General features: G+C 37.7%; 1 protein-coding gene and 1 long non-coding RNA gene across 4 annotated transcripts; both read right to left on the bottom strand.

Moving 5' to 3' along the window:
* Positions 1 to 11,599: 11,599 nt before the first annotated feature.
* LOC144958525 (uncharacterized) lies at positions 11,600 to 15,566 on the bottom strand. 3 transcript variants are annotated; one of them, XR_013642448.1, is made up of 7 exons: positions 15,340 to 15,566; positions 14,803 to 14,849; positions 14,546 to 14,598; positions 14,386 to 14,432; positions 14,160 to 14,212; positions 13,105 to 13,172; positions 11,600 to 11,671 (listed from the first exon to the last, which is right to left on the bottom strand). It is a non-coding gene; the product is annotated as an uncharacterized LOC144958525 (long non-coding RNA). The 3 variants fall into 3 exon arrangements; XR_013642449.1 differs by lacking the exons at positions 14,386 to 14,432; positions 14,803 to 14,849 and having other exon boundaries at positions 15,340 to 15,478; XR_013642450.1 differs by lacking the exons at positions 14,386 to 14,432; positions 15,340 to 15,566 and having other exon boundaries at positions 14,803 to 14,914.
* Positions 15,567 to 16,555: 989 nt separating this feature from the next.
* Positions 16,556 to 20,981, bottom strand: LOC144958517 (uncharacterized). The gene is made up of 4 exons (XM_078890545.1): positions 20,461 to 20,981; positions 17,460 to 17,526; positions 17,091 to 17,166; positions 16,556 to 16,712 (listed from the first exon to the last, which is right to left on the bottom strand). The coding sequence occupies exons 1-4, from the start codon at positions 20,619 to 20,621 to the stop codon at positions 16,690 to 16,692; spliced, it is 327 nt and encodes a 108-aa protein (XP_078746671.1). The 5' UTR covers positions 20,622 to 20,981; the 3' UTR covers positions 16,556 to 16,689.
* Positions 20,982 to 26,648: the final 5,667 nt, after the last annotated feature.

The following is a 26,648-nucleotide window of genomic DNA, read 5'->3' as shown; positions in this document are numbered from 1 at the left end:
CACAAGATTATTCTACAACCAATGACACAATTAAGCTCAACCACTTAAAATTTCCAATTTTGCTTGTTGGTGATATCCTTATTTTAATGGGTAGGGGTAGTTTAAAGGTGGCATATAAACACGATGCAATTACATTTTTCCCGTCACAAGCGGATTTCGGTGAATTTTTGGTATAATAATCAGCATGAAACGCGCAACCAGACATGCTAGCAATTTCTTCCCTGTTACTCCATTTTTTAGCTTAATTCTACTGGACTTTTCTACAACGAGCGCCCTACTAAAAAGATAAATATAAAATAAACTACGACAGCGACAACAACCACATCACCGTCATCCCTACCACCACTACTACAACAAGCATATCATTCCTACCACCATTACTACCACAACTACCAACATATCATCATCACCCCTACCACCACTTCTACAATAATAATAATAATAATAATAATAATAATAATAATAATAATAATAATAATAATAATAATAATAATAATAAAATAATGATAGTAATAATTACAACAATAATAAGAACATAATAATAATAATAATAATAATAATAATAATAATAATAATAATAATAATAATAATAATAATAATAATAATAATAATAATGATGATGATAATGATGATTGTCATGGTCTCAAGTGAGTAAAGAGCTACTCGACTATGCATAAAGATATATGTAGAATGAGGCCCCAGAATTTACTAGTTACTATAAATGAAAAACAATTAACGATTTGTTTACAATGAAATAAAAATAATGATGAAATTTAATTAAAAGAGATAAACAGTGATCGTGGCAGTTACAAATAGAGATATGAATATTTTACGTAACTTATGATAATATGTCAGGTTCGTAAGTTTACGTTTCCAGGCAGTTGATGGGCTTGGATGATCTATTCCTCTGATAGTAGGATCGGACTCGTAAAATTCCACTTCCAGGCAATTGGTAATGGGTTAATATGTAGTCCTTTGACAGCGGGCTTGGGTTTGATCCTTGAAGATTATACAATCAAAGTTAAAAGCTCCGGCGTCTTAATGGTGTAGATATAATATCTACAAAGTCCCAAAAGATAAAAATCTTACAGTATATAGAAGGAATAGAGCGACTGGCCGTCCGGCATAGATTGTGGAGAGAAAGTGAGTGTCGAATGTTAGACCTATCAGCTTTTATAATAAGTGGCTACGTGACAGAATGTAGAACGAAAAGTATTCACTAATTAGAAATTAATTCGAGGGAAGGCTATAAAAGGAAAGACGATCTAATATAAGAAGGTAAAGTTTATCTAAGCCTACCGAAATATAACTGGAGTGAGATGAATTCAGTTCTTAATAAAATAAAATTTAATAAGATAATTGTGAACAACCTTTACTGTGACAATGATGATGATGATAATAATAATAACAATAATAACAATAATAATAATAATAATAATAATAATAATAATAATAATAATAATAATAATAATAATAATAATAATAATAATAATCACCAAATGATGATAATGATAATAAAAGAAGGGATAAATGTCCCTAAATTATTTTGGTCAATGAACCTTAATAAATAACTCTATAAAGGTTATTGAATCCATATCCGTATGTCTATATAGATGTGTACATTTGTGGATTCACATATATTTGTGATGTCTTTACTGTTATTATAAAAGCGAATGTTATCTGTTTGTAAACACATTTTCTAAAATCCAATTATAATATAGCATTTATATTTTCAAATTAATCTTTCGTATTTATATTTCATTCCCTTATTTATTATTTATCAGTTGTCTTCCTTTTTTTCTTTTCCTGAATAATTTCTCTTTGTCTTTCTTTTTCTTGAACATACACGAATATCCACAGAATTTAATCACATCTAAATGTTCTGTGCTTAAATATAACCCATCCCGTCAATCTAGTATAATGTCAGAATAAATTGGATAAGGCTCTGTAAATCCTGTCACTGGTTGTGCATTTCTTAAACTCACACTCGAGCTTTTATATTGAAGATTGTCAATTAGATTTGCTCATAACGTTTTCCAGAGGTCCAAGAACCCTTACTTTGTAGGACGAGATATGACGTCTGTTAGTTGCTTCTGTATTTTTGAAATATAACTTGTAAAAATCAGTCTTATTTTTTACTTTTTGGTGAAGGTTTCAACTTGGTGTCTCTGTGAGACCTTAGGACTGGCATACATGAAAGTTGCCTGACCCAGGGGATATAACGGCTTTTATATAGAGCAGTGTCAACTAAGCTTGCTCACAACGGTTTACAAGACCAACTGAGGTGATTTTTAAGACACCTATAAACAAAACCAACAAGACCAGCGACTACTATATACGAAGTCCTAGAACAAGACCAATAGTAGCAGCAGGTTTCAAGTATATCGAGATGACCATCATTTTTAGATCACTGATTCGGCCCCCTTTGTTTGAGACATCTTTAGACATGGTAAAAAAGTAGATAATGGTCTTGAACATTCGGACTGCTTATCTTACGCCAATTTTCATTCCCTATTTGGCACGTGTCGTTTTTACTCTCTGGATTGTATCATCCTGCAGATGACAATATCCGTCATTAGCATTTGTAATTTCACACCACTCTGGACTCCCCCCTCCACCACTCCCCGTTGGTAACGAGTCGAATCCTTAATTATGTACAGCACTTCTTTTTAATCATTTAAGACGTTTAGTTGTGGTGTCTTTTTCCTTCCATCTTGCCCGACTAGCCTCTCTAGTGGCAAGGGGAATTCTCCCTAGGACCCCCCTCGTGGATCTTTACCTTGCAGTGGTGAGGGGGCTTGAGGCACACGGGAGGGCAAATGTGTAAATCCCGGTCGACCGTCACGAGACCATCCCGGGTATCGAGTCAACGAGCCACATGAGCTGCTCGCCCCGGTGTGTGACTAAATTTGATCCAAACCTGGTGCCCGAATAGCAGCCCTATCCCGGGCGCCACACTATTATCCCTATGTCGAGTCCCAATCAGTCCCGTCAATGGCGAAGCGGTTTGCCGCCTAGCCAAATAATACCGCGTTCGTGTCGCCAGCACGTCCGAGAAAAAAGCAAACGTCCCATGCATCAATCGATTCGCGGCCTGCCGATCGGAAAATGCGACGGCGGGGATGGCGAACTGACGCGTATATTGTCCCTGAACATCGAGAGCCAGAGTATGGCAAAAAATGAGCTTTTATCAAAGCTATTGGCCGTTCACTGCGTAGATATCCTCCCAGGGACGGCTGGTAATAATGGGCAGGGTGGGCAAATACCAGCCTGTTTTTTCAAGTTATATGCTGTATTACCAGGTCTGAAATAATCAAATTTAAATTAGATAATTTCAAAAGTTACTACTTAAACTTTATACTTCGTACTGAAATCAATTTGTGTGTATTTTTGATAGATTGCGAATCACCATGCATCCCTTAATGCATAAACCAGGATACGCTCCTGTTCTTTTTTTATCACCCCCCCCCCCCCCCCCCCCAACCACTCCACTCCGCCCACATCGTCATCTCATCGTCTCGTCGCCTGACGGTGAACTAACTCCGATTTTTGCTGTCTGGCCTCTCTAGTACTAGGTCGGGCTAATTCAAATGAGCCCACCTTATTAACCAGTGAAAACTAAATAGAGATTTTGGCAAACGAACTTTTTCTTATTTATTGCCTTACTTGTGCTGGTACCATTGATGTAATGACTTTGGGAATGTTCCAGTATTGAATTAAATTTATTAATTTACTAATTTTACATCAATTTAGTATTGATTTGTGTTGTTTTTATATATTTGTTTATCCATTTAAACTTTTCTTTTTTTTCTCGTTTTCTTTAGTGCTTCTCAAAACTCATTTATTTAAATTGTTTTCTTATTTGTTTTTTGTTGTTGTTGTTTTTTTTTTTTTGTTTTGTTTTTTAACAAATTAATTTGTTAGTTTTTTTTTTTTTTAATTCTTAAAGTAATTACCCCTGTATTTTTATTGCCAGACAAAATAATTTTGCAAAACAATGTAATTTTCTATTGTATTCCGTATAATAAAACAAAACACTTTTATTCAAAAGTCACGACTAAATAAATATATAAAATACAACCACCATTTTGGTTTGCTCAACATTTGAATTAGTATACGAGAAATACTCTTCTGAGAAAAGGAGAGAGTTGAATTCTAACTGACTTATAGAGGAAATACGGAAGGGTGGGCAGATTCCGTACTTGCCCGTCCTGAAGCTAATACATACATAAGATAGTTCGCGATGAAGAGGCGGGAAGCTCGGGGTTGGTTGGGTAAGGAGTAAAGATAACACGGTCGTTATTGTTATAGTCTAACGAATGCATGAGGAGAAATTCGTAACATTATTTTGTCTTAATTGTATTGTATGAAGTATTGGCGAAAGCCTAAGATTAAATAAACGTTGTTTTTGTTTGTCTTATTTTGACTATGGAACTGATACTGATACGAGTACTTGTCATAGCAGAGCTGCCTACTTGAAATAGGAAAATAAAAATCGTAGTTTTCAGGGCTAATAAAATCGTAGATATTTTAACTACCCTTTTAAAAAATGACCGGAATTTCGACTGTTTTGATAGATATCAATTTTTTTTAAACGAGAAAAAATGATTGGAAACGTAATAATGATGGTGATGGTGGTAGTGATAGTGGTAGCGGTGGTGGTAGTAGTAATGATGGTGGTGGTAGTAATGATGATGGTAATATTATTATTGTTATTATTATTATTATTATTATTATTATTATTATTATCATCATCATCATCATTATTATTATTATTATTATTATTATTATTATTATTATTATTATTATTATTATTATTATTATTATTGTACGTATTGGTGGTATTACTATTGTTGTATTTTTGTGTGGTTATTAATGGTATCAGTTTATTGTTTGGTTCCATTTACCATTTTTTTCCCACTTTCATGTGGTCATCAAATTGTATGATTTATTGTCGAAAGCCTAAGATTGAATAAACTTTGTAATATCGTATGGTAACCAATATTATTATTGTTATTATTATTATTATTATTATTATTATTATTATCATCATCATCATCATTATATTATTATTATTATTATTATTATTATTATTATTATTATTATTATTGTACGTATTGGTGGTATTACTATTGTTGTATTTTTGTGTGGTTATTAATGGTATCAGTTTATTGTTTGGTTCCATTTACCATTTTTTTCCCACTTTCATGTGGTCATCAAATTGTATGATTTATTGTCGAAAGCCTAAGATTGAATAAACTTTGTAATATCGTATGGTAACCATCATTGTCGACGACATCGTCGTTGTCATCATAATCATCATTATCATCATCATCATCATCATCATCATCATCATCATCATCATCATCATCATCATTATCTTCATCATTAACAACAACAACAATATTAACAACAAGTACTACAATAGCAATAAAAACAATATCAACATCATCATAACATTTCCGTCATCGTCTCCACAACTATCATTCTAACCAACAGCACCACCAAAACCACTACCATAATTACATCCTCCTCCACCACCACCACCACCGCTACCACTATTCCAACCACTACCACCACCGGCACAATCACTCTAATCATCAAGACAGCAGTGAAATGCAATTTGAGCTCTGAATGAAACTCGAGTCATATCGCTGTTGTTGCTTCTCGATTAAAACATTATGGTTACTACATACTACTGAAAACCAATAATGTAACAGAAATATTAATCTCGCCGTTGAGGGATTAAAGCAAATCTTTAATTTTTTCGAGTGAACGAAATGGACTTGTATTGTCAAGGTGTTGTCGCATTATGTCTCGTCGCTTTATTTTTTAGTGGTATTCTCTTTCGTGATTCAGTTTTGATTACGTTTGGAATAATTAAAATCTACTTGTATTGTCATTTCATTGTGAATGTGATTATTTGTGGTTGAAATATTATTTTTTAAAGGTGAAAAAAAAATAATAATTAAAAAAAAATTAATTAAAAAATAAATAAATAAATAAAATAAAATAAAAAATAATATATATATATATATATATATATATATATATATATATATATATATATATATATATATTTATGACCGAATCATCTTTGCCCCACCACTGTAAATAGGCTAGAACCGCCACTGTATCCTCCTGATACAGGAGACCCACCTTTATTCAGGCGCGCAATCTTCCCGATTCCAGATCCCAGTCTATACGGTGGTCCAACGCGAGGACACTTCGAGGCTCAAAGGAGGGGTTAGCGTTTATCGAAGGTAAGGGTCATTGAGAGCGTAACGGACAGCAATGGGGTGAACCGAATTTCCGTGGAAGTAGGTGGACTGTGTTTGCATAATATTTACAAACCACCTAGAGCGACTTGGACTACACCACCGGTACCGGTGGTCAGCCATCCTTCCATCTGTCTGGGAGACTTTAATAGCCACCATCACAAATGGGGCTACCGAGACTGCAACGAGGCAGGAAGACAACTCCGCTCATGGATGGACTGTAATGATCTACACCTAGTGTACGATCCTACAGCCAAGGATACTTTCCGGGGTACCCGCCATAAGAAGGAGTATACTCCAGACCTCACCCTCGTAACGAAAGGCTCGAACGGTGAACCGCTGCAGGTGAAGCGGACAGTCCTCGGGGACTTTCCGCATAGCCAGCACAGGCCGGTTCTTGTCACAGCTGGGGTGACAATACCGAGGGTGCAGTCTCTCCCACTTTGCAGATGGAATTTCAGGAAGGCTGACTGGGAGAAATTCAGTTCCTATATCGAGCAGGTCTGCCCTGCCATTCCTCCCAAGTCCAAGAATATAACCAGATTTAGTAGGCTACTGGTTAAGAGCGCTCAACGCTCTATTCCACGGGGCAAACGGAAATTCTACACCCCTTGCTGGACAGCAGAGTCGGAAGAGCTGTACCGAGAGTACCAGCAGACTCAGTCCCAGGACGCAGCCGATAGACTACTTCAGTCTCTGGCAGAGGGAAGGAAGCAACGGTGGCAGGAGACCGTGGAAAGTCTCGACTTTACACACTCCAGCCGCCACGCTTGGCGTTTGATAAAGAAATTGGACCCAGATCGGAATTTCACGAAGGCTGCACCGGAATGCGAGGCAGACACAATTGCCAAGAACATTAAGAACCGTAGCAAGCGGGTCCCTAATCAGGCTTTTGAGCGCGGTGTCCGCAAGGCGTACCGTACGATTTTGGACTCGCTACCTGCGGAGGAGTCGGACTGGACGGCCCCGTTCAGTCCCCGAGAAGTGGGTGCAGCCATTAGCGAAGTGAAGAACGGCAAAGCAGCAGGGATAAATGGTGTATATCCCGATATGGTGACGCATCTGGGCCCCAGGGCACGGGCCTGGCTAGCAGAGGCAATGTCTGACATCCTTGCAAAAGGAAAGCTTCCACAAGTGTGGAAGCACGCGAAGATAGTTGCCATCCTGAAGCCAGGGAAGCCGGCGAAGGAGGCAGACAGTTACAGACCCATATTGCTGCTGAGCTGTCTCTACAAATTGTTGGAGCGTGTTCTATTAAACCGATGGGGGCCGGTCCTAGACGCTGCCCTGCCATCTGAGCAGGCAGGCTTCAGGGAAGGGAGGTGCACCACGGAGCAGGTCATTGCCCTTACAGAGCATATTGAGCACGGGTTCGAGAGAAAACAGCAAATAGGTGCTGTGTTTATAGACCTATCAGCGGCGTACGATACGGTCTGGTGCGATGGGTTAATGCTCAAACTTGCAAAAATCATAAGGTGCAAAAAGACCTTGAAGTTGTTCTCTTCGATCTTAGGGGAAAGGCAATTCCACGTCGCGCTGGGAGACGTCACGAGCAAAGTAAGGAAATTGAAGAATGGGGTCCCTCAGGGGTCGGTACTTGCGCCAATGTTGTTTAACGTTTACATTAGCGATATGCCGAACACTTCCTCCCTGAGGCTGGGATACGCAGACGACTGGGCACTCGTTACTCAGAGTAAAGTGTGGACCCGTCTCAAGAGCGTACTCAGCGAGGACGTCACCAGACTCAAATCCTACTTTGACAAGTGGTACCTGAAGATGAACACTTCAAAAACCGTGGCCACTGCATTTCACTTATGCAGTGGTTGGCACACCCGTAAACTGAATGTCCTAGTCGGGGACCAGCCACTCCCATATGAGCCGCGTCCAAAATATTTAGGGGTGACGTTGGATCGCAGCCTTACCTATCGGGTTTATCTCGAAGGGGTTGCCCGGAAGATAGAGAAACGCAACAGTCTTCTGAGGAAGCTGGCGGGATCGACTTGGGGCCCTAGCCAAGCGCTCCTGAGAACATCCGCCCTGGCACTATGCTATTCCACCGCGGAGTATTGCGCTCCAGTGTGGGGTAGAAGCAGAAACGTTGAGAAGGTGGATGTAAAACTTCGCAAGTCGATGCACATAGTGTCGGGAACGCTAGCAACAACCCCTAGAGAATGGGGCCCGATAATGGCAGCGATCCAGCCCCCCGATGTCCGGAGGGAGACCATTACGGGAAACTGGCTGAGTAAGATCAAAGAGAGAGGGAATGGGGATACCCCTCTCATGCGCATAATGAACGGTGCCCCCGTTTCGAGCCGAAATAAGTCCCGGCAACCCTTGTACGCAGAATCCCTGACTACGGACAGAGCTGCACATACAAGATGGAAGTCGGTTTGGACGCATTCAATCCCTCGTGGGGGCGGGGACCTACACTCCTCTAAGCTCGGTGAGAAGTTGCCAGGCTTTGATACCAGTAAGAGGAGACACTGGGTAGCTGCGAATCGGCTTCGGTCGAGAGCTGCCTAACGGCCGGTGCGTTACATCAATGGGGTCTAACTTCCTGTCCAATATGTCCACGCTGTGGGCAAGAACCCGAAACGGCAGAGCATCTAGTCGAAAGGTGTGTTGTGATGATGCTACCAGGCGGGTTTGCGACGGTGCACGAATGCGGACCGGACTTTGCTGATTGGGTCGATCGTCATAACATAATAGTGTGAACCATAAGAAGCTGCTCCCTAGGACGGGGAGAGGGATATTGGCTGACTTCGGATTGGACTCTTTCTCTCTTCATTTGCTATCTCTTCTTGTTCAATTTCTCTAAATAAAGTACAAGTCCTTTCAATTTGGCTTAATGTCTATGTTCTGGAATGGGACAATTTGCCGGAGCTTTGTAAGGAGTCGTGTGTTGAGAGGTAAATAGTCTGATAGATTTTTATTTTCGTAAGAGGTGATACTCTTTTCATGGTAAATCCTCTCTCCGTCATAGATCTAGGTTTTTGTTAGAAATGTATTGTCTATTTTGTAATCATCTGAATGTATACCTTTTGGCGAAGATCCTGTAGTTACGTTAGTCTGGATCTTCAAGGCAATTTCAAAAATTAGTTTTAAGGGCGGTTATCGGTATCAGTAATTCAACATCATCCCGACTGACTTGCTGCATATAAACAAAATAGAATGGTTAATATGGCGCACTCATAAAGGATATCTTTCATTTTGTCAAGAATAAGTTTACGAAGTTGGTTTTTGACGCAAAAGACGAATTTCCCATTCAGGATGAATAAAGGGAATCTTATTTTTCTTTTGGTTTATTATCTTCAAGTTTGTTTTGTTTGTTTGTTGCTTTAGGTCTCTTCCAACACAATTGAGGTTATATGAGAGACCGCTGAAACAAAACAAAAAAACAAGCAATCTAACAAAAATAGTACAAATGTAAATCAAAATCATAACCTAAAGATATCATAAGCTAAATTATAAATAACCAAGAACAAACAGGCAGAAGATTTACAGAAAAAAAATATCCCCTGTCAAAAATACAATCACAAACTAAAGAAGCAGGATAGGCTAGTAAAGAGAAGAAGAAACGACATCACTATCGGATCGTACACCCATGCGAACATCATAGGTATATGATTCAAGGGTGATGCTCCCATCCAACCTCAAGTTTGTTTAAAACCTTTGTAAAGCACTGTGTGTACATTTAATGTACATTTGGTAATATAATTAAAATTCATGAATAAGTTTTTCTATCGTGCTCAAAACGCTTAACATTGGGTCCTGATCAACAGCAACACTAACATGCAGGATGTGACTTGACATCCATTAGGCGATGTTACAAATTTTTTTACACCCGAGTATGATGTAAATGCGAGTTAAGAGCATTTTCCTATGACTCAACCTATGCGTTGAGTGAGGATGAGGCCCAGGTTCTTTCGATCCGAAAGCGAGTGTCATACCACAAAACCACATTCAACAATAAGATACATGAAAAAAAAGAAGAAATTGATCGTGGAAAATTAGCGCAAAGTTAAAAGTAAAAGCACAAAAGAAACAGGACAAATTTTCTTTTTAATGGTTTCATTTAGGTCATATCAGCGCCATTAAAAGGGAAGAAAATGGGATAGAAAAAGTTCCAAAATAATTAAAGTACCCAGGAAAAAGGAAGATGAGGGGGAGTAGTTCATAGAGGGAACAAACGATTTCCAGAGCACACCATCAGTGTACATTAGTTTGAGATCACCTAAATGTCTTATCCTGATACAAGCACATGTCCCCGCTAAGAGAAACAAATCACATAATATATGTATAACAAAAATAATACAGTGAATAACAGATGATTTACAAGTAAAGAAATATCTCCCAAAACATTTGACCGTTTCCCTCCCAGCCAGGGTATCCGATCAGGGCCATGACAAAACCAAGTAATCTCATTCCAAGGCAAAGGCAGAAAGCATGTTGGAAAACAGATATAGGGGGATAGAAGAATGCACAGCAAGTGACCTGCACACCATGGAAGATGAAAGACCACACCCAGGGGGAATAGAAGATAAAACGCTCGTGTTGAGTCAATCGCACCTGGGAGGCGTTTTGCATCACAAATTCTTAAAAATGCCAAAGGAAAAAGCTCAATGAGAACAAAAGTGGATCAAGAAGTGAATTTCAAAAGAAATCTATCCAGGAATCTAGGTCAGTGATCACATGTTTATTTTGTTTTGCTTTTTAAGGGTTTTACGGGGCTTGCAACACATTTAGGCTATATCAGCGCCAGTTAAAAGGAAGAAAATGGGATAGTAAAATGTTCTAGAATTACAATAAAAGCACCCAAGATAAAGTAAGACAACGGTGAACAAATAGGGGCCAGATGTAGTAGATTCCAAGAGAATACCACCAATGTACTTAGTTTGAGATCACCTACAAGTCTCATCCCGATACAAGCACAAGATCCAATAAAGAGGAATACACTCAAATGCTTACATTATACATTCAAAATAAATATAATAAAACATAAGATGATTGAGAGAGATGATTTACAAGGAAAAACAAAAACTATGCATTTGACTGTTTCCCTCCCATCCAGGACTCCGGCCAGGGCCAGGACAAAACCAAGTAATCTCAATCCAAGACAAAGAAAGCATGGTGAAAACCATATAAGGGGATATAAGACACAATAAGTCCCTGCCTGCCCACTATGGGAGGTCAAGAACCCCACCCAGAGTGATTACATGAATGGCCCATCAAGAAAATGGGCTGCAAGCTAGCCTACCCCCATTTTTTTCAATAAACAAAACGGATAAAACCCAAGGAAAAACAAAAACAAGGGAAAACTAGGATTAAACGATTTTATTCATTGTCAACTTTTTTTTCCTACACGGCATCCACAGATCTGTCAGAAAAGGTCACTGAAATGAAAAACAATAAAAACTGATTGGGAATATTTATACAAACAGAAAATAGACTCGTTAAACAAAAATAAAACGCATCACTATTTGAACTCAATTTAATAAACAAAATCTAGAAATTGGTTTTTAATATTATTATTTTTCTTTATACGTCGTTTATCATTGACCACTAAGTATAAATATTTAGTATTCCAAACATCCAGGGATCAGGTTACCACATTTAAAAGTGGTCATGCCTAATAGTCATTGGTACTAAGGTTGTGGTGTGACTTAATTATAATCTATGGGTTACCAAATATGTGGACTTATTTGCAGGTCTGATAACCTTTCCCTAAACTTGTTCAACACAAAATAAGCACCTAACTATCAAAGTAGCTGACAAGCATAGGTCATTCCAGCCGTAAGTCTTACAGAGCTGGAGTTTATTGGAGTTTCTGAAGTGTTACAATTAATTTAAAAATTATGCTGCACCTTGGAAAGGATGATGTTATATTTCAAAGTAATTTCTACTAAACCTTATAGACCGAGCAACTCAAGTACAGAAAAATAAACTTCACGCCGATTGAGTTAGCAGCATTCACTGTCACGAGGTTAAAGATGAAATTGATGCAGACATGCAATTAATTGTGATAGAAGAAAAAATAGTTCTTTTTCCTAGAATTCATTTTGATAAGGACAAAAAGTGAGTTTTTACTGCCCAGATGAAATCATAAAATTACCAGGTTTGTAATTGCTAGCATCGTTGTATGTGTTTGTATTGAGAGTAAATATTTGTCTCACTGACGGACAGAATCAATCCAAACACGTATACTCCCAGTAATAAGTTAATAGCCACTTGATAATAACACAATATGAATGAATTTCAAATCGATTATTTTAATTTTTAAGTTTACAGCCTCTATAACAAGATGTTTTCTGCTGCTCATGGAATTTGGTTTAAGATTTGATGAATGAAGTTAAGATTGATGAAGCAATGTAGATGTAAATAAGTATTATTTTTAATTGTTCATGTAAGCACTGTATTTATCTCATTTGATTTAAACTGCTATAAATATTAATTTATAATAATAATTGAGCTTTTATAAAGTGCAATATCCACAAAACATGCTCAAAGCGCTTAACATTTAGGACGGGACACGATGCCTGTTACATTACATTTTTTTTGGACAGAGACAACACAGTTAGCAGCCAGGTACTCATCTTACACCTAAGTACAGTGAGAGAAAGTGAGTAAAGAGCCAAAGCCAGGACAAAACCAAGTAATCTCATTCCAAGACGGACAGAAAGCATGTCGGAAAACAGATATAGGGGGATAGAAGTCACTGTAAATGCCTCCCAGACAACTATGGAAGGTCAGGAACCCCGCCCAGAAACCATTATGCAATTCACTCAATACAACCATATAAATTATTAGACAAGTTTAAAACACTTACCAATATCGATGATGAAACCTCCCTTTTGAATGGCTACTTTTCACCCTTTTGATGTGTCTGTTATAAGACTGTAGAGGAAAGAGAAAAATTATACTACAATATTTTTTTCCAATAACTCGGGTCTCTGATACCATTAGCTATAAGATTCGACATCCCATATTCGCCAACATTACTCAGCCAAGACATAAAAAACTGGAGCTTTTATATAGTGAACTAAATATGCTCAAAGCTCTTTACAAGGAACCCCTAGTCAACAGCAACATTTAACATATTGGATGAGACATGATGCCTGCTATGTGACAGACAACGCTGTTAACGGCTAGGTACTAATTTTTCACCCGAGTACAATGAGAAAATGTGAGTAAAGAGCCTTTTCCAAGGACCCAACTATGCACTGCTCAAAGCGGGACTCGATTTCAGGACCTTCCCATTTCTCAGGAAAAACCTCTGCATTCACATGCCAAGTGACCCTTAAGGAAAACGTGACACAATTTCTTTAGCAGAGCCACCCAGATTCAACAAAGGCATCACTTGGCCAAGGTCAATTTGTGCCAATATCTAACCACTCTCTCCATCCGATCCACAGTGTAAAACAGAAAAACAGAAAATTGACAAACTTGAAAATGATTGTGTATACGCTTCACACAATGTAAAACTGAACACAAAACATTCTTTATCAACTGGAAATGTATAATGCTTAATACTGAGACAAACATTAAATCAAACATATAGAATAAAATGCACTTAAAGATAATATATTACAAATGCTTAATCTGAATTGAGGTTCTAGTTGAAATGATTAACGTTTAGATAACGATTGCACATTGGGTACCATTATTACCATCTTTCTTTTCAATTATTACAATCCGTCACAAGTGTATGAAGAATGCAACTCCTAAAACTGAAGTTTAATGATAGTTTCCGTGCTGGAGATCATTGACACATAGGTAACATCACTCTAAACAAGGGGGTCACCTAACAAAATCCTAGCTAAACGTAACAAGATTAAATAATGATTTGTTTAAATAAATGATAATTAGAAGGTGACTACCTACCAATTTGCATTTATGTGCATCTTAAGACATCAAAGTAATTTAGTCCACCTGTCCTGCAGAGGAACAAAAATCAAACATAATTAGCTGTTGTCACTGTATACTGGTTCATAATATGAATTTTGAATAGAAATTAAGTCATGTAAAATATTTACATACATGAAAACATTGATAAAAAAATAATAAATTCGGGTACGTTATATATATGGAACAGTGAATGCCTCCTTACCATCAACATTGAAGGACATGCAGAGCTTGATAACAGCACAATGGTTTCTACAATAAATAAGCAAGAAGGAACATGGGGTCAACTCCAAAAATTCTAGCTAAACAAAAAAATAAAACGGGATTCAGTTTAAATACATGATACTAAGAAGCTGACTACCTACCAATTTGCGTTTATGTGCATCTCAAGACATCAAAGTAATTTGGTCCACCTATCCTGCAGAGGAATAAAAATCAAACGAAGTTAGCGGTTGTCACAGTATAGTGGTCCAAAATATAAATTTTGAATAGAAATTAAGTCATGTAAAATAATATTTATATACAAGAAAACATTGAAAAAAAGAAATACATATGTGTATGGGATAATATACATTGACCATACGGATAAAACAAATCTATGGAACAGTTAATGCCTCCTTACCATCAACATGAAAGAACACACAGAGCTTGTTAGCATCACAATGGTCGCTACAATAAAGAAGCAAGACAGAACAAGGGGTCACCTACAAAAATCCTAGCAAAACTAATGAATTAAAATATTATTCAGTTCAAATGCATGATACTAAGAAGCTTACCGCTTATCAATGTGCAACTTAAAACATCTAAGTAATTTAATTCACCAGTCATTATAAATTCAAGAATGTTTGTCAGCTGCAGAGAGAAGGAAGTTAGCGGTTGTCAGAACGTACTGATCCATATATGAATTTTGAATAAAAATTAAGTTATAATTTATAAACCTGAAAATATTGAAATAGAAATATGTCATATACATATATGGGACAACACCTTTTACCAATACAGATCTATGAAACAGTTGAATGCCTCCTTACCATCAACCATCAAAGGACAACATACAGAGCTTGTACGATGACAATTTCTACAATAAAGAATATATACGCATATTTAGGCTACTACAGGGATTGCCAATTGCAGTTTAAGTACAAGCATTACCACTTACTGAAGCCCTCAACTCTAAGTGGAGCATAAGCGTCAACATCTCCAACCAACTCTCTCCTGGACCATCCTCTCCAGCTCTCTTCATGTGGTTCCATGTCCCTCGATTCCTCCAGTTGAACAGCTATTTCTTGGTTGCCCCCTTCTCTTTGTCGATTCTATGCCAAAGCCTGTCTGTTTATACAGTAAGTACCACATTGCATGGTTTTGTGTTCTTTTCTCCTTGAATTGTTCAAACCATGTATTCTGCCTGAAGGTTACTAGAAATACAAGATGTCCTTGCACGATATGACTGTGGAAAATAAAATAAAAATTATGATATTAGGGTTGGTGGTCGCATTGTAAATTCGAAACAGAATACAAAGATCAGCTAATTTCGATGTTAAAACATTTTAACTGTGCTTAAACGGAATTATAACGATTCAGAAAAGTACTAAAATTTGAAACATAGTTTTTGTTTGTTTGTTTGTTTGTTGCTTTAGGTCTCTTCCAACACAATTGAGGTTATATGAGAGACCGCTGAAACAAAAAAACAAGCAATCTAACAAAAATAGTACAAATTTCAATCAAAATCATAACCTAAAGATATCATAAGCTAAATTATAAATAACCAAGAACAAACAGGCAGAGGATTTACAGGAAAAAAAATATCCCCTGTCAAAAATACAATCACAAACCAAAGAAGCAGGATAGGCTAGTAAAGAGAAGAAGAAACGACATCACTATCGGATCGTACACCCATGCGAACATCATAGGTATACGATTCAAGGGTGATGCTCCCATCCAACCACCCGCTTTGAAACATAGTCAGCCTTGGACAATAGTATCTCACTACAGATCAGCATGGTGACATCTTAAAATTATACAATTTATACAAAATATTAAAACATTCACAGCATCGATTTCGTGGTGTATCTGTCAAATGAGATAATTTAAAATTGAATTCACCAATAACATTTTCATTGATAAAGGTAGTAAAAAATTGTTAAATCATACATTTGACTAATTAAATTAGACTCTGTCAAAACGGTGATATATTATAAAGCAGGGCTCGAGTCAAATGCCTCCTTACCATAAACCATTAAAGGATGACATACATAGCTTGGACAGTATCTCATTAAACATAGCTATGACGATTTCTATAATAAAGAAAATAGCTACACAAAGATTTAGGTTATGACAATGTCTACTGTGGTTTAGTACAAGCATAATGTACTTACTTCAGCCCATTGTTATAAAGAACTTTTCTCTACACAACTCTTTGCTCCAACTTTTGTGTTGCTACATGTTCCTAGATTTCCTCCAGTTGAACATCCGTTTCCTGGCCGCCCCTCATTCTCTTATTATTTCCACATCAAAACTGCTTTATATGTTCCCCTTCAAATACAGAATACAAAGGTAAATAGAAGTTTACATGTAAAAATATTTAATTAAATCAAGAAAATATTTGGATTTGAAAATAGTACAACCAACTTACAGGAAATAATACAATTCAACTACTGGGGAAAATATCCTACATTATACAATACTATCTCTAAGCAGATAAGCAAGGTGGCGATGGGTAGCCTAGCTATAAAATGATACAAAATATATAGATTGAAATGCATTGATTTTTATGGCGTTTCTGACAAAGGAGATGAAAACTAATTGAAAATTTGTAATGCAACCATGAATACACCAATATTTGCAATGATAAAGGTAATAAAAAATGTATAGTGTACTGTTTAGTTAATCCATTCTCATTTTAACACTTACCAAGATAGCTCCAAGTGAACGGTGAAACCCCACTCATTTTTGAATGATTGGATTTTACACTTGTAAATATCTTTATCTGTGAATGAAAAAGAAACTATATAGAACACATGAACTTTAAATAAATCTCTTTAGCTGGTCAGGTCTGCGAGCCCTTTGTCCTGAGTAAGTAATAATGGACTTGACCAGAGTCGTAAACAACCGAGTCCACAATTTCTTTTTGAAATTAGATCACACCACTTACTAAAAGTTATCTTAAATAGTAATAATTATTCGACATTGTAACTAATTAAAATTCCATAACGGCTAAAAGATGAAGTAAAAAGAGTTGTGGAACTACGGAAGTCCTCCCTAAATCTCATCAACACTCACCAAGTAGCTGCTCCACGTTGATGAAATCTCACTGATTTGAATGATTGACTTCCATCTTTTAAAATGTCTGAAATAAGTGATATAAAGCAAAAAAAAAAAAGTAATTAGAATATTTTTATAATCAATCTCTTTTTTAAAAATCAATCTCTTTAGCTGGTCAGGCTATGCTCCCTTTTGCGTCGGGAGCAGTGATCCCGTTTTATATCCCGCCAGCCACGGTCCCGTGCCACTTCCGCGTTACCAGTCCGCTCCGTGTCAACCTTAAGGAAAACACCCACATTAACGTGGCGGGGAGGTGCGACTACGGGTTTCCACCATGTCGTGTCAGTGACGCTCAAGGCAAAACTGACCCATGGCATCTTTAGCAGACTACCCGGATTCGATGAAGGCATCATTTGACCAACGCCAAATGGTGCCAAGATCGAACCACTCCCTCCTTCCCGCCCAATGTGCAACAGAAAATTGGCATATAGTAAGTAAAATGCACTTGCTTAAGACAAGCCCATAATACAAATGCATATTGATTTGAGATGACGAAATGTCAATTTAAATGCATAACGCTTAGTTAAATTGCACATTGGGCACAATGCTACCATCTTTGCTTTTGATTATCAACTGAATCACAAAAAAAAAAAAATAATGTAAAGCTTTAGTCCATCACGACCTCTAAAGCTGGAATTGCTGAAATGCAATTTTCTCTTGTCAGTCATCACACCTGAGGAACATAAGTCAACACATTCCGCTACAGAGTAGACCTAGATAGAAGACAAGACCAAGATCCCCAAAGAAACCTCTAGTTCGTGCACCACAGGAGGGGGTGTAGACAGGAAATAGGACAAATGTTCACTTGAAATAAGACATCAGAGATGTCCATAGGTTCGAAACATATGCTGTAGCGCATTTTTAAGCATTCCCCATGCTCATTGCGCTTCATCAAGCTACAAGGGGGTCGCCCACCACCGATGTAGCTGTTGGTGAATCAGATTTTGATAAACAATTGCGTAGATGGTAACATTTTTACCTGAAAAAAAAGAGTTGTGGCCACCTTGAAGTCCTCGAATTCACATCACACAATCCATTATAACGAAAAATGTGAAAAACAATTTGATATATTCCAAAAGTGTATCAAAGCAACTGCAGAAAAGCATTTACCAGTAGCTCAAATAAACAGCAAAAAAGAATGGATGACAAATGAAATTCTAAACCTATCTATCAAAATCGGAAACTCTACAGGAAATTCCATTCCTATTAAGAAAGGAGTCCGTCAAGGGTGTGTTGCCTCACCATATCTGTTTAATCTATACCAAGAAACAATCATGAGGGGCATAACTAATATGGAGGGAATAAAAGTAGGAGGTTACAACATAAGTAATATAAGATACGCAGACGATACGGTACTCGTTGCAACATCAGAAATCCAACTTCAAAAGATTGTTGACAAAGTGGTAGTAGATAGTGAAGCCAAGGGAATGGAAGTGAATATCACCAAAACGGAATGCATGGTAATACAGAAAAACCCTGAAAACAACAACACCTGCAATATAACGATTCACGGCGAGCAACTTACCAACGTAGAAAGTTTTAAATACCTGGGTTCAATAGTGACAACAGATGGAAGATGTAACCGAGACATACGAGCAAGAATAACTCAAGCCAAACAGGCCTTTATGGACCTCGGAAACATTTTGAAAAACAAACAGATGTCGTTCGGGATTAGATTCCGAGTCTTGAAGTGCTACGTGTGGCCAAGCTTGTTATACGGATGCGAAAGCTGGACTACAAATGCAGAAACACAAAAGAACATTGAAAAAAATTTTTTTATTCTCTATTGTCTTCTGGCACTTTTCTACTCACTTCATATCTTGTTGTTACCAACATAAGTGCCTGCTCCACTCACTTTTCTGAATTAAAAATTCACCCCATACACCGGAGCATACTCAATGTCTCAATCGTTTCTATGTTATATGTTTGTGATGAGATTATTGGCTATTAAGCTTAACTGCTGGTCAAAATTACTTCGCGATGGTGGTGAACGAATCGGCGGTCTCAAGAAGTGGGTGAGAGAGGGATCTAGAAATGACTTTGAGTTTGAAACGAATATTTTTGTGTTCGTGGATAGCTCACACGGTAGAGCCACGCTCTCACCTGCCAGGCGGAGTTGTCGTACCAATAAGGTCGCAGGTTCAAACCCCACCACCGCCGCGAAAAATTTTTTTATTCTCTATTGTCTTCTGGCACTTTTCTACTCACTTCATATCTTGTTGTTACCAACATAAGTGCCTGCTCCACTCACTTTATTGATATTTTATTAACTTTACTTATTTCTATTTGCAATTCGAAACATTCCATATTCTGGAATGTGGATAATTGTTTGAAAGAGTGGAGTGTCTGGGAATAACGAAAATTGGTTATTCCAGACACCTGTCTGGGGATAAAAAATTTTCGTTATCAGAGTGTCAACGTACACGGTAACTTTAGGCAGTTTAGTGAGCAGCAGCAGTGGGAGTCAATCTAGACTAGACTATTCTCTTGTGATGCGACTCGCCCATAAGAAAGTTATATCTGAAAATTGCCGTTCGCTTTTACTAAGTTTTAGGGGGGTTCAAATAAAGATGCATAACTTTGTTATAAAGAGGAATATCGCAGATATCATGGTATCATTATTTTCGTTACCAACCGGGCACCTAGCCTCAGGATCTACGTACACGGTAACAGTAATATACATGGTAACCTTGAATCTCACCTTTTATGGGTTATATTGCAACACACACCCACACAACACACACATACAGAGCGAGGTCCATCCATTGCTTGTATTGTAGCGGCAAACCAGTTACCGGAGTTACCGTGTACGTAGATCCTGAGGCTAGGTGCCCGGTTACCGTGTACATAGACACTGCCTTTCGTTATTGGCAGACCCTGTCTGGGAATAATCACAGCGGTGGAGAAATAGATAGAGAATTGAAAGAATGTGAGGCAACATATCAGACTGAAAATTCACCTACTACTACTTCTTTTCATCGTTGCAGTCAGACTGGCAGTGTGCTCTCTCCTCACTCCTTCCTGGGTCTTCCTTCTGTCACTTGTAGAGGGGGTGACTTCATCCGTGACGTTGTGTCTGGCTGGGCCTAAAGTAGACGTCCATGAAAAATACCGAAACATGGGTGGACACACAGCGGGATATCACAGTCCTTGCAGTAATGACAGGTTTGTGTCCTCACTTGGATACTTGGATAAATAACAGACCTTACATCTGGGCCTCATGGCCATGGGTAGTGGGGTGCACCAATACGAGAAGGGAGGCACAAAATCATCATCGGGACGACTGTCACTAGATGACTCATCTTCAATAGAAATACTCTCCTCGCCTTCAAATTCATCCCCAGAATCAAAATCATGTCTGAAAATGGTATCCTCGTCGTCTGACGCTATTTCCAGAAGTAAATAAAAGAAACTGACGTGAAAAAAAAATTCCAAAAAAAAAAGGACAAAATGTTGTGGATTCACGTTGATAGTATAAATGAACACCTATTCAACGCATTGCAGTCGCTAGCAGTTCTTTCATGCTTCGTGTTATTTGAAAATCGCTCAGATACTTGTTGCTATGGCCGTGAGGAGTGTCATTAGCATTCTTGCCATAGAATTAAACGAATGAGAATACGTACGAAGCCTAAAAAGTGTCCACCAATGAAAGCATTCAGCGCCATTTTGTTGTTGGCTGAGAATGTAGTAATTACCATTCATTCGGTATCTATGTCAACATAACGACACAAGAAAAACAACAAACAATATCAAAATCCACAATAAAATGTTTCAGAACTGTTGCGTATATTTATGGCACAACGAAGCTGTCAAAAATGAAGTTAGAGAATGTGTGTAATCATGTATTATAATAACCTGTAATGTGTTTTCCAACCACCACATCATCTACTACTACAACCACCACCACAATATCATCACTAACACTACTACTACAACCACCAGCCCCACATCATTATCACTACCACTACTACTACACCACCACCAGCACATCATCATCACTACCACTACTACAATCACCACAACCACATCGTCATCACTACCACTACTACTGCAACCACCACCACCATATCATCATCATTACCACTACTACCACAACCACCACCACCACTACTACTACAACCACCACCACATCACTACCTCAACTACTACAACCACCACCACAATAGCATCACTACCACTACTACTACAACCACCACAACCACATCGTCATCACGACCACTACTACTACAACCACCACCATATCATTACCATTACCACTACTACTACAACCACCACTACCACCATATCATTACCATTACCACTACTACTACAACCACCACAACCACATCGTCATCACTACCACTACTACTGCAACCACCACTACCACCATATCATCACCATTATAACTACTACTACAACCACAACAACCACATCATCATCACTACCACTACTACTACAACCCCCACCACATCATTATCACTATCACTACTACTACAACTACAACCACCACCACATTATCATCACTACCACTACTACTACTGCAACCACCACCACCATATCATCATCATTGAATTTTTTTTTTTAATTGAGCTTTATATAGTGCAATATCTACTAAATGTGCTCAAAGCGCTTTACAAGGGGTCCCTGGTCAACATTTAACATGTAGGACGGGACATGACGCCTGTTAGGCGATATTACAATTTTTCGGACAAAGACAACTCTGTTAACGGCCAGGTACTAATTTTACACCTGAGTACGGTGAGAGAATGTGAGTAACGAGCCTTTTCCAAGGACTCAACTATGCGCCGAGCGCGAGGCTCGAACCAGGACCTTCCGATCCGGAAGCGAGTGTCATACTACTAGACCACATAGCCGCATCATTACCACTACTACTACAAACACCACCACCACATCATCATCACGACCACTATTACTACAACCACCACCACCACCATATCATTACCATTACCACTACTACTACAACCACCACCACATCATCATCACTACCACTACTACTACAACTACAATCATCACCACCACCACATCATCATCACTATTACTACTACAACTACAACCGCCACCAACACCACATCACCTCACGAACACTCAGTACTACAATCACTACCATTTGGTTTTGGAGCTTTACTTCATTTGAAATAAGGAAACTTCGGAATTGTATTTGGCATTGTGTTTATATATCATAATATAATTCTAATCAGTTATCTATTTAGAACTAGATACTATACAATATGTATGCCAAATACCACCCAATTCCCCTTTCTTGTGTGCGGGAATTCCTCTTTCGGCATTGAAATTGAGTGTGAGAGAGTCATCACTACACACATAAACAACAGAAACAATTTAAAAACAAGACTATGACACGCAACCACTCACACACGAGGCTATACTATTTATCCTTTTCTCTATATGGAATAGGACAAGACAAACAATAGCTTGACTCTCGCTACACTTCGCATTGATGTTTGTCGTCTCACGAGTTCAACTCTCGGTCGACCTGTCAATATTCCTTTTTGCTTCGGACGTAATCATTAATAGAATGTTGTGTGGTTTTGACCGTGAAGAAAACCTTAAGAAGTCACATTTATATCATTTTAGAGAGATCGTTTTGAATAATTTTGAGTTAAACGAGCGAGCAGCAACTTGTTTTCATGAACGGCCGATCAGCGCTTGTTTACCATAGTAACGCGATTCCCAGCCAACATCAAAATGGCGGATATTTTTCTCATCGAGGCCGCTGGTTGGTTAGCCAATAAGAGCACCGTACGGTTTCCATTGGGTAAATTCCTTGATTCTTGCGGACTTTACGCGATGGCACCCGTGCGCCAATAGCAACTAAAGAGATAATAGGATCCTCTGTGGTGTATGTCTAAAAGGTAATCAGAAGGTCTGAGATAGACTGATTTTTTTTTGGGGGGGGGGGGGGGGGGGGGTTCTTGTATTTTTCTTTCTTGCTTTGTACCTATCATACACGTTCATATCTTTATCTTACACTGGTACCCGCTCCTTAATTTCTAATTTGATAAATGGAAGCTACTAAAGAGATGTACATGATTTTTAAATTACGGCTTATCAGTCCTTCTACTTCTCGTTCCTACTCGAGCCGTTTAATTTGTCAGGGAGATCGTGACCCGCTTACCTTTTTAATTTGGAGGAGCAGTTCCTTGATTTTTTCCAGTTTTTACCTTATGTTCAGACTGACAATTTTGACCGTATACCTGAACTGTTTTTTTTTGTTTTGTTTTGTTATTTATTTATTATTTTTTAATTGTTGTTTGATTTGTAATTAATCAATTCAAATGTCTTTCGTTGGAATAAGTTACTAATGTTAGTGAGTAATATTGGTGTATGTATGTGTGTGAATGTTCGTGTATGAGTGAAAATGTATCTGTGACTGAGTTTGTGTGCATGTGCATGTGTTTGCTTCTTCATAATATGTATTTTCAAAATTGTCAAAGAATGAATGTTTGAATGACAATTAATACTGTAAAGCGCCGCAGGGCATTTATGTAGAAGTTGACCGCTATATAAATAACTTATTATTATTATTATTATTATTATTATTATTATTATTATTATTATTATTATTATTATTATTATTATTATTATTATCATTATTATTATTATTATTATTATTATTATTATTATTATTATTATTATTATTATTATTATTATTATTATTATTATTATTATTATTTCTACTCATCCTACAATTGTTGTTTTTTTAACTTGAAGACCGTCACATTTATTCGTTGTGGAATATTTGGTATCTCGTACTAGACTTAGATCTGAGCTTTTTACTGACATACTCCATCTCTTCAGGGAAGATTGTATGTGCAAGTTCAGGGAGATTGCATCTACATGATAGAAAGCGGAACATCCTATTAATTAATATGGAAGACAGATTTGGCTTCAAGCAGCTTGGTCAAAACGTGAATCATTCTATCATTATCTTCCTTCCATTCGCATTATTTGGATTTGGTAAGGCATCAATGACTCATTGACTGAGGTCCAAATACTGGCCTGAAAGACACTCATTTCAAAGTGCTGATACAGAACATCACTTGTCGGGGGGATTTGTCAACTTCTTCCGTTTTGTGGTTGAAAATGTTAATCCTTAGGAGATCAATATTGTCTTCATTGGCTTCACCCTTGTATAGTTGGCAAACAAAGAATCACAAATAGACTTTTGAAATATCTGTAATGGAGCTTCTACGATCTTTGGCAATTCATGAATAACAGGAGACAGTGGGGCTTTGGTAAGGATGTTATAACGGGAACCTCACCTCATTCTTCTGTGCGGGTTGGTCTTGGATCAGACATGAGAGATAACAACAGTAAGAGCCCTCCGTCAAGATATGTCTTCAGATTTCCTCATGACTGTTTGGATGTTCATCCTTGTCCATTCCTTTACACTATCCATCCAGCACCTTATTTGCCTAAATTCCATTGCATCATGGTTTTTGCCAATGTCTCATGGCGAGAAACATGACTAAATAAAGACAACTAACATGACAGCTTTCCTTTAAAATAGAAAGTAGATGTGCTGACAGAACCCGTAAATGCACCAAACAATACAAGGTATATGCAAGTCTCTTGGCCAATATTTGTGATTGTTCAGATTATTACGTTCTTTGACTTTCGTATAAGATTTAATGCATATTTAGTTGTTGGATTTGCTGCAATGATATAAAGATGATTGGCTAAAAGGATGACAATAACATAAGTATTTCGGGATCTGTTTAAGTCTAAAAAATTGTGTTTGAAGACCTTGCAAAATATGGACCAATATTGGGGTGTCTTCTTCTTCATGGTTGCATTGTCCCACTTTCCAGTATACCCACCCTAAGGTCTCACATAGACACCAAGTTGAGACCTTCATCAAAAAGTAAGAAATAAGACTAATTATTAGAGAAGTTATTTTTCAAAATACAAAAGCACCTCATAGAAGTCATATCTCGTACAAGGGCTCTTGGACTTCATGTAAAACGCTGTGAGCAAATCTAGTTGATATAGCTCTATATATCAAAAGTTCGCGCGCGCGCGCGCGTGTGTGTGTGTATGTGTAAGAGAGAGAGAGAGAGAGAGAGAGAGGGAGAGAGAGAGAGAGAGAGAGAGAGAGAGAGAGAGAGAGAGAGAGAGAGAGAGAGAGAGAGAGAGAGAGAGAGAGAGAGAGAGAGAGTGTTTGTTTAAAGAAATGGACAACCACAGAGGGGTTGACAGAGCATGTTACAGCAGAACACCCATGACCACCTCCAACATCTCCCAGTGCAGAAAGAGACAAGCATCCAGGATCTGACAAAACCATGCACTCTCATTTAACGGCGTCTGAGACATTTTTAGATCATACCAATATCTAAAAATGTACAAAATATATACGTGACCAATCTTCTAAAACCGGTATTATGAATCTGTGCCCGAAATTGAATATAAAGATTAACTTTTAAATCAAATTGAAATGCTTAACTGGGGACAGGCGTTGTTTCTTAAGGGAAATAAAAAACACATTTTATAAAATGTAACCATAGTGATGTTAACCTCAAGTTCCTTCACTTTATCCAATTCCTTCCGTCATTATTCTGGATTGACGGGATGGGTTATATTTAAACACAGAACATTTAGACGTGATTAAATTCTGTGGATATTCATGGATGTGTTCAAGAAAAAGAAAGACAAAGAGAAATTATTAAGGAAAAGAAATTACACATCCTTGTCTAACACCTCGTTTAATTTGTATATATTTACTTAATTCTCCTTCAATCCTGACGGCTGCACTTTGTTTCCAATACAATTTTCTAATAATTCTAAGATCTTTTCCGTCTATATCTAGTCCTTCAAGGATATTAACTAGCTCACAATGTCTAACTTTATGCCTTTGAGTAATCAATAAAGCAAATAAATAGGTCTTTCTGGACTTCAATACATCTTGCCATCAACATTGATAAGGTGAAAATAGCATTTCTTGTGCTTTGTCGGGGACAAATCCAAATTGAGTTCTTGATATCTCTTGTTTTATACTTTTCCTAATTCTGTTCATTAGTACTCTTAAGAGAATTTTCGTGAAGTGACTTATAAGACTAATCGTTCGGTGTAACTCGCATTCCGTGGCCCCTGGTAACTTTGGAAGTGTTATAAACACTGACTTTAATA

The sequence above is a fragment of the Berghia stephanieae genome, chromosome 1 (genome assembly GCF_034508935.2).
Source record: "Berghia stephanieae isolate SIO BIC M18660-M18661 chromosome 1, UCSD_Bste_1.3, whole genome shotgun sequence".
NCBI classification, from domain to species: domain Eukaryota; kingdom Metazoa; phylum Mollusca; class Gastropoda; order Nudibranchia; family Aeolidiidae; genus Berghia; species Berghia stephanieae.
Note: the sequence above shows the minus strand (reverse complement) of the source record. Positions and strands in the feature narration are given on the sequence as shown.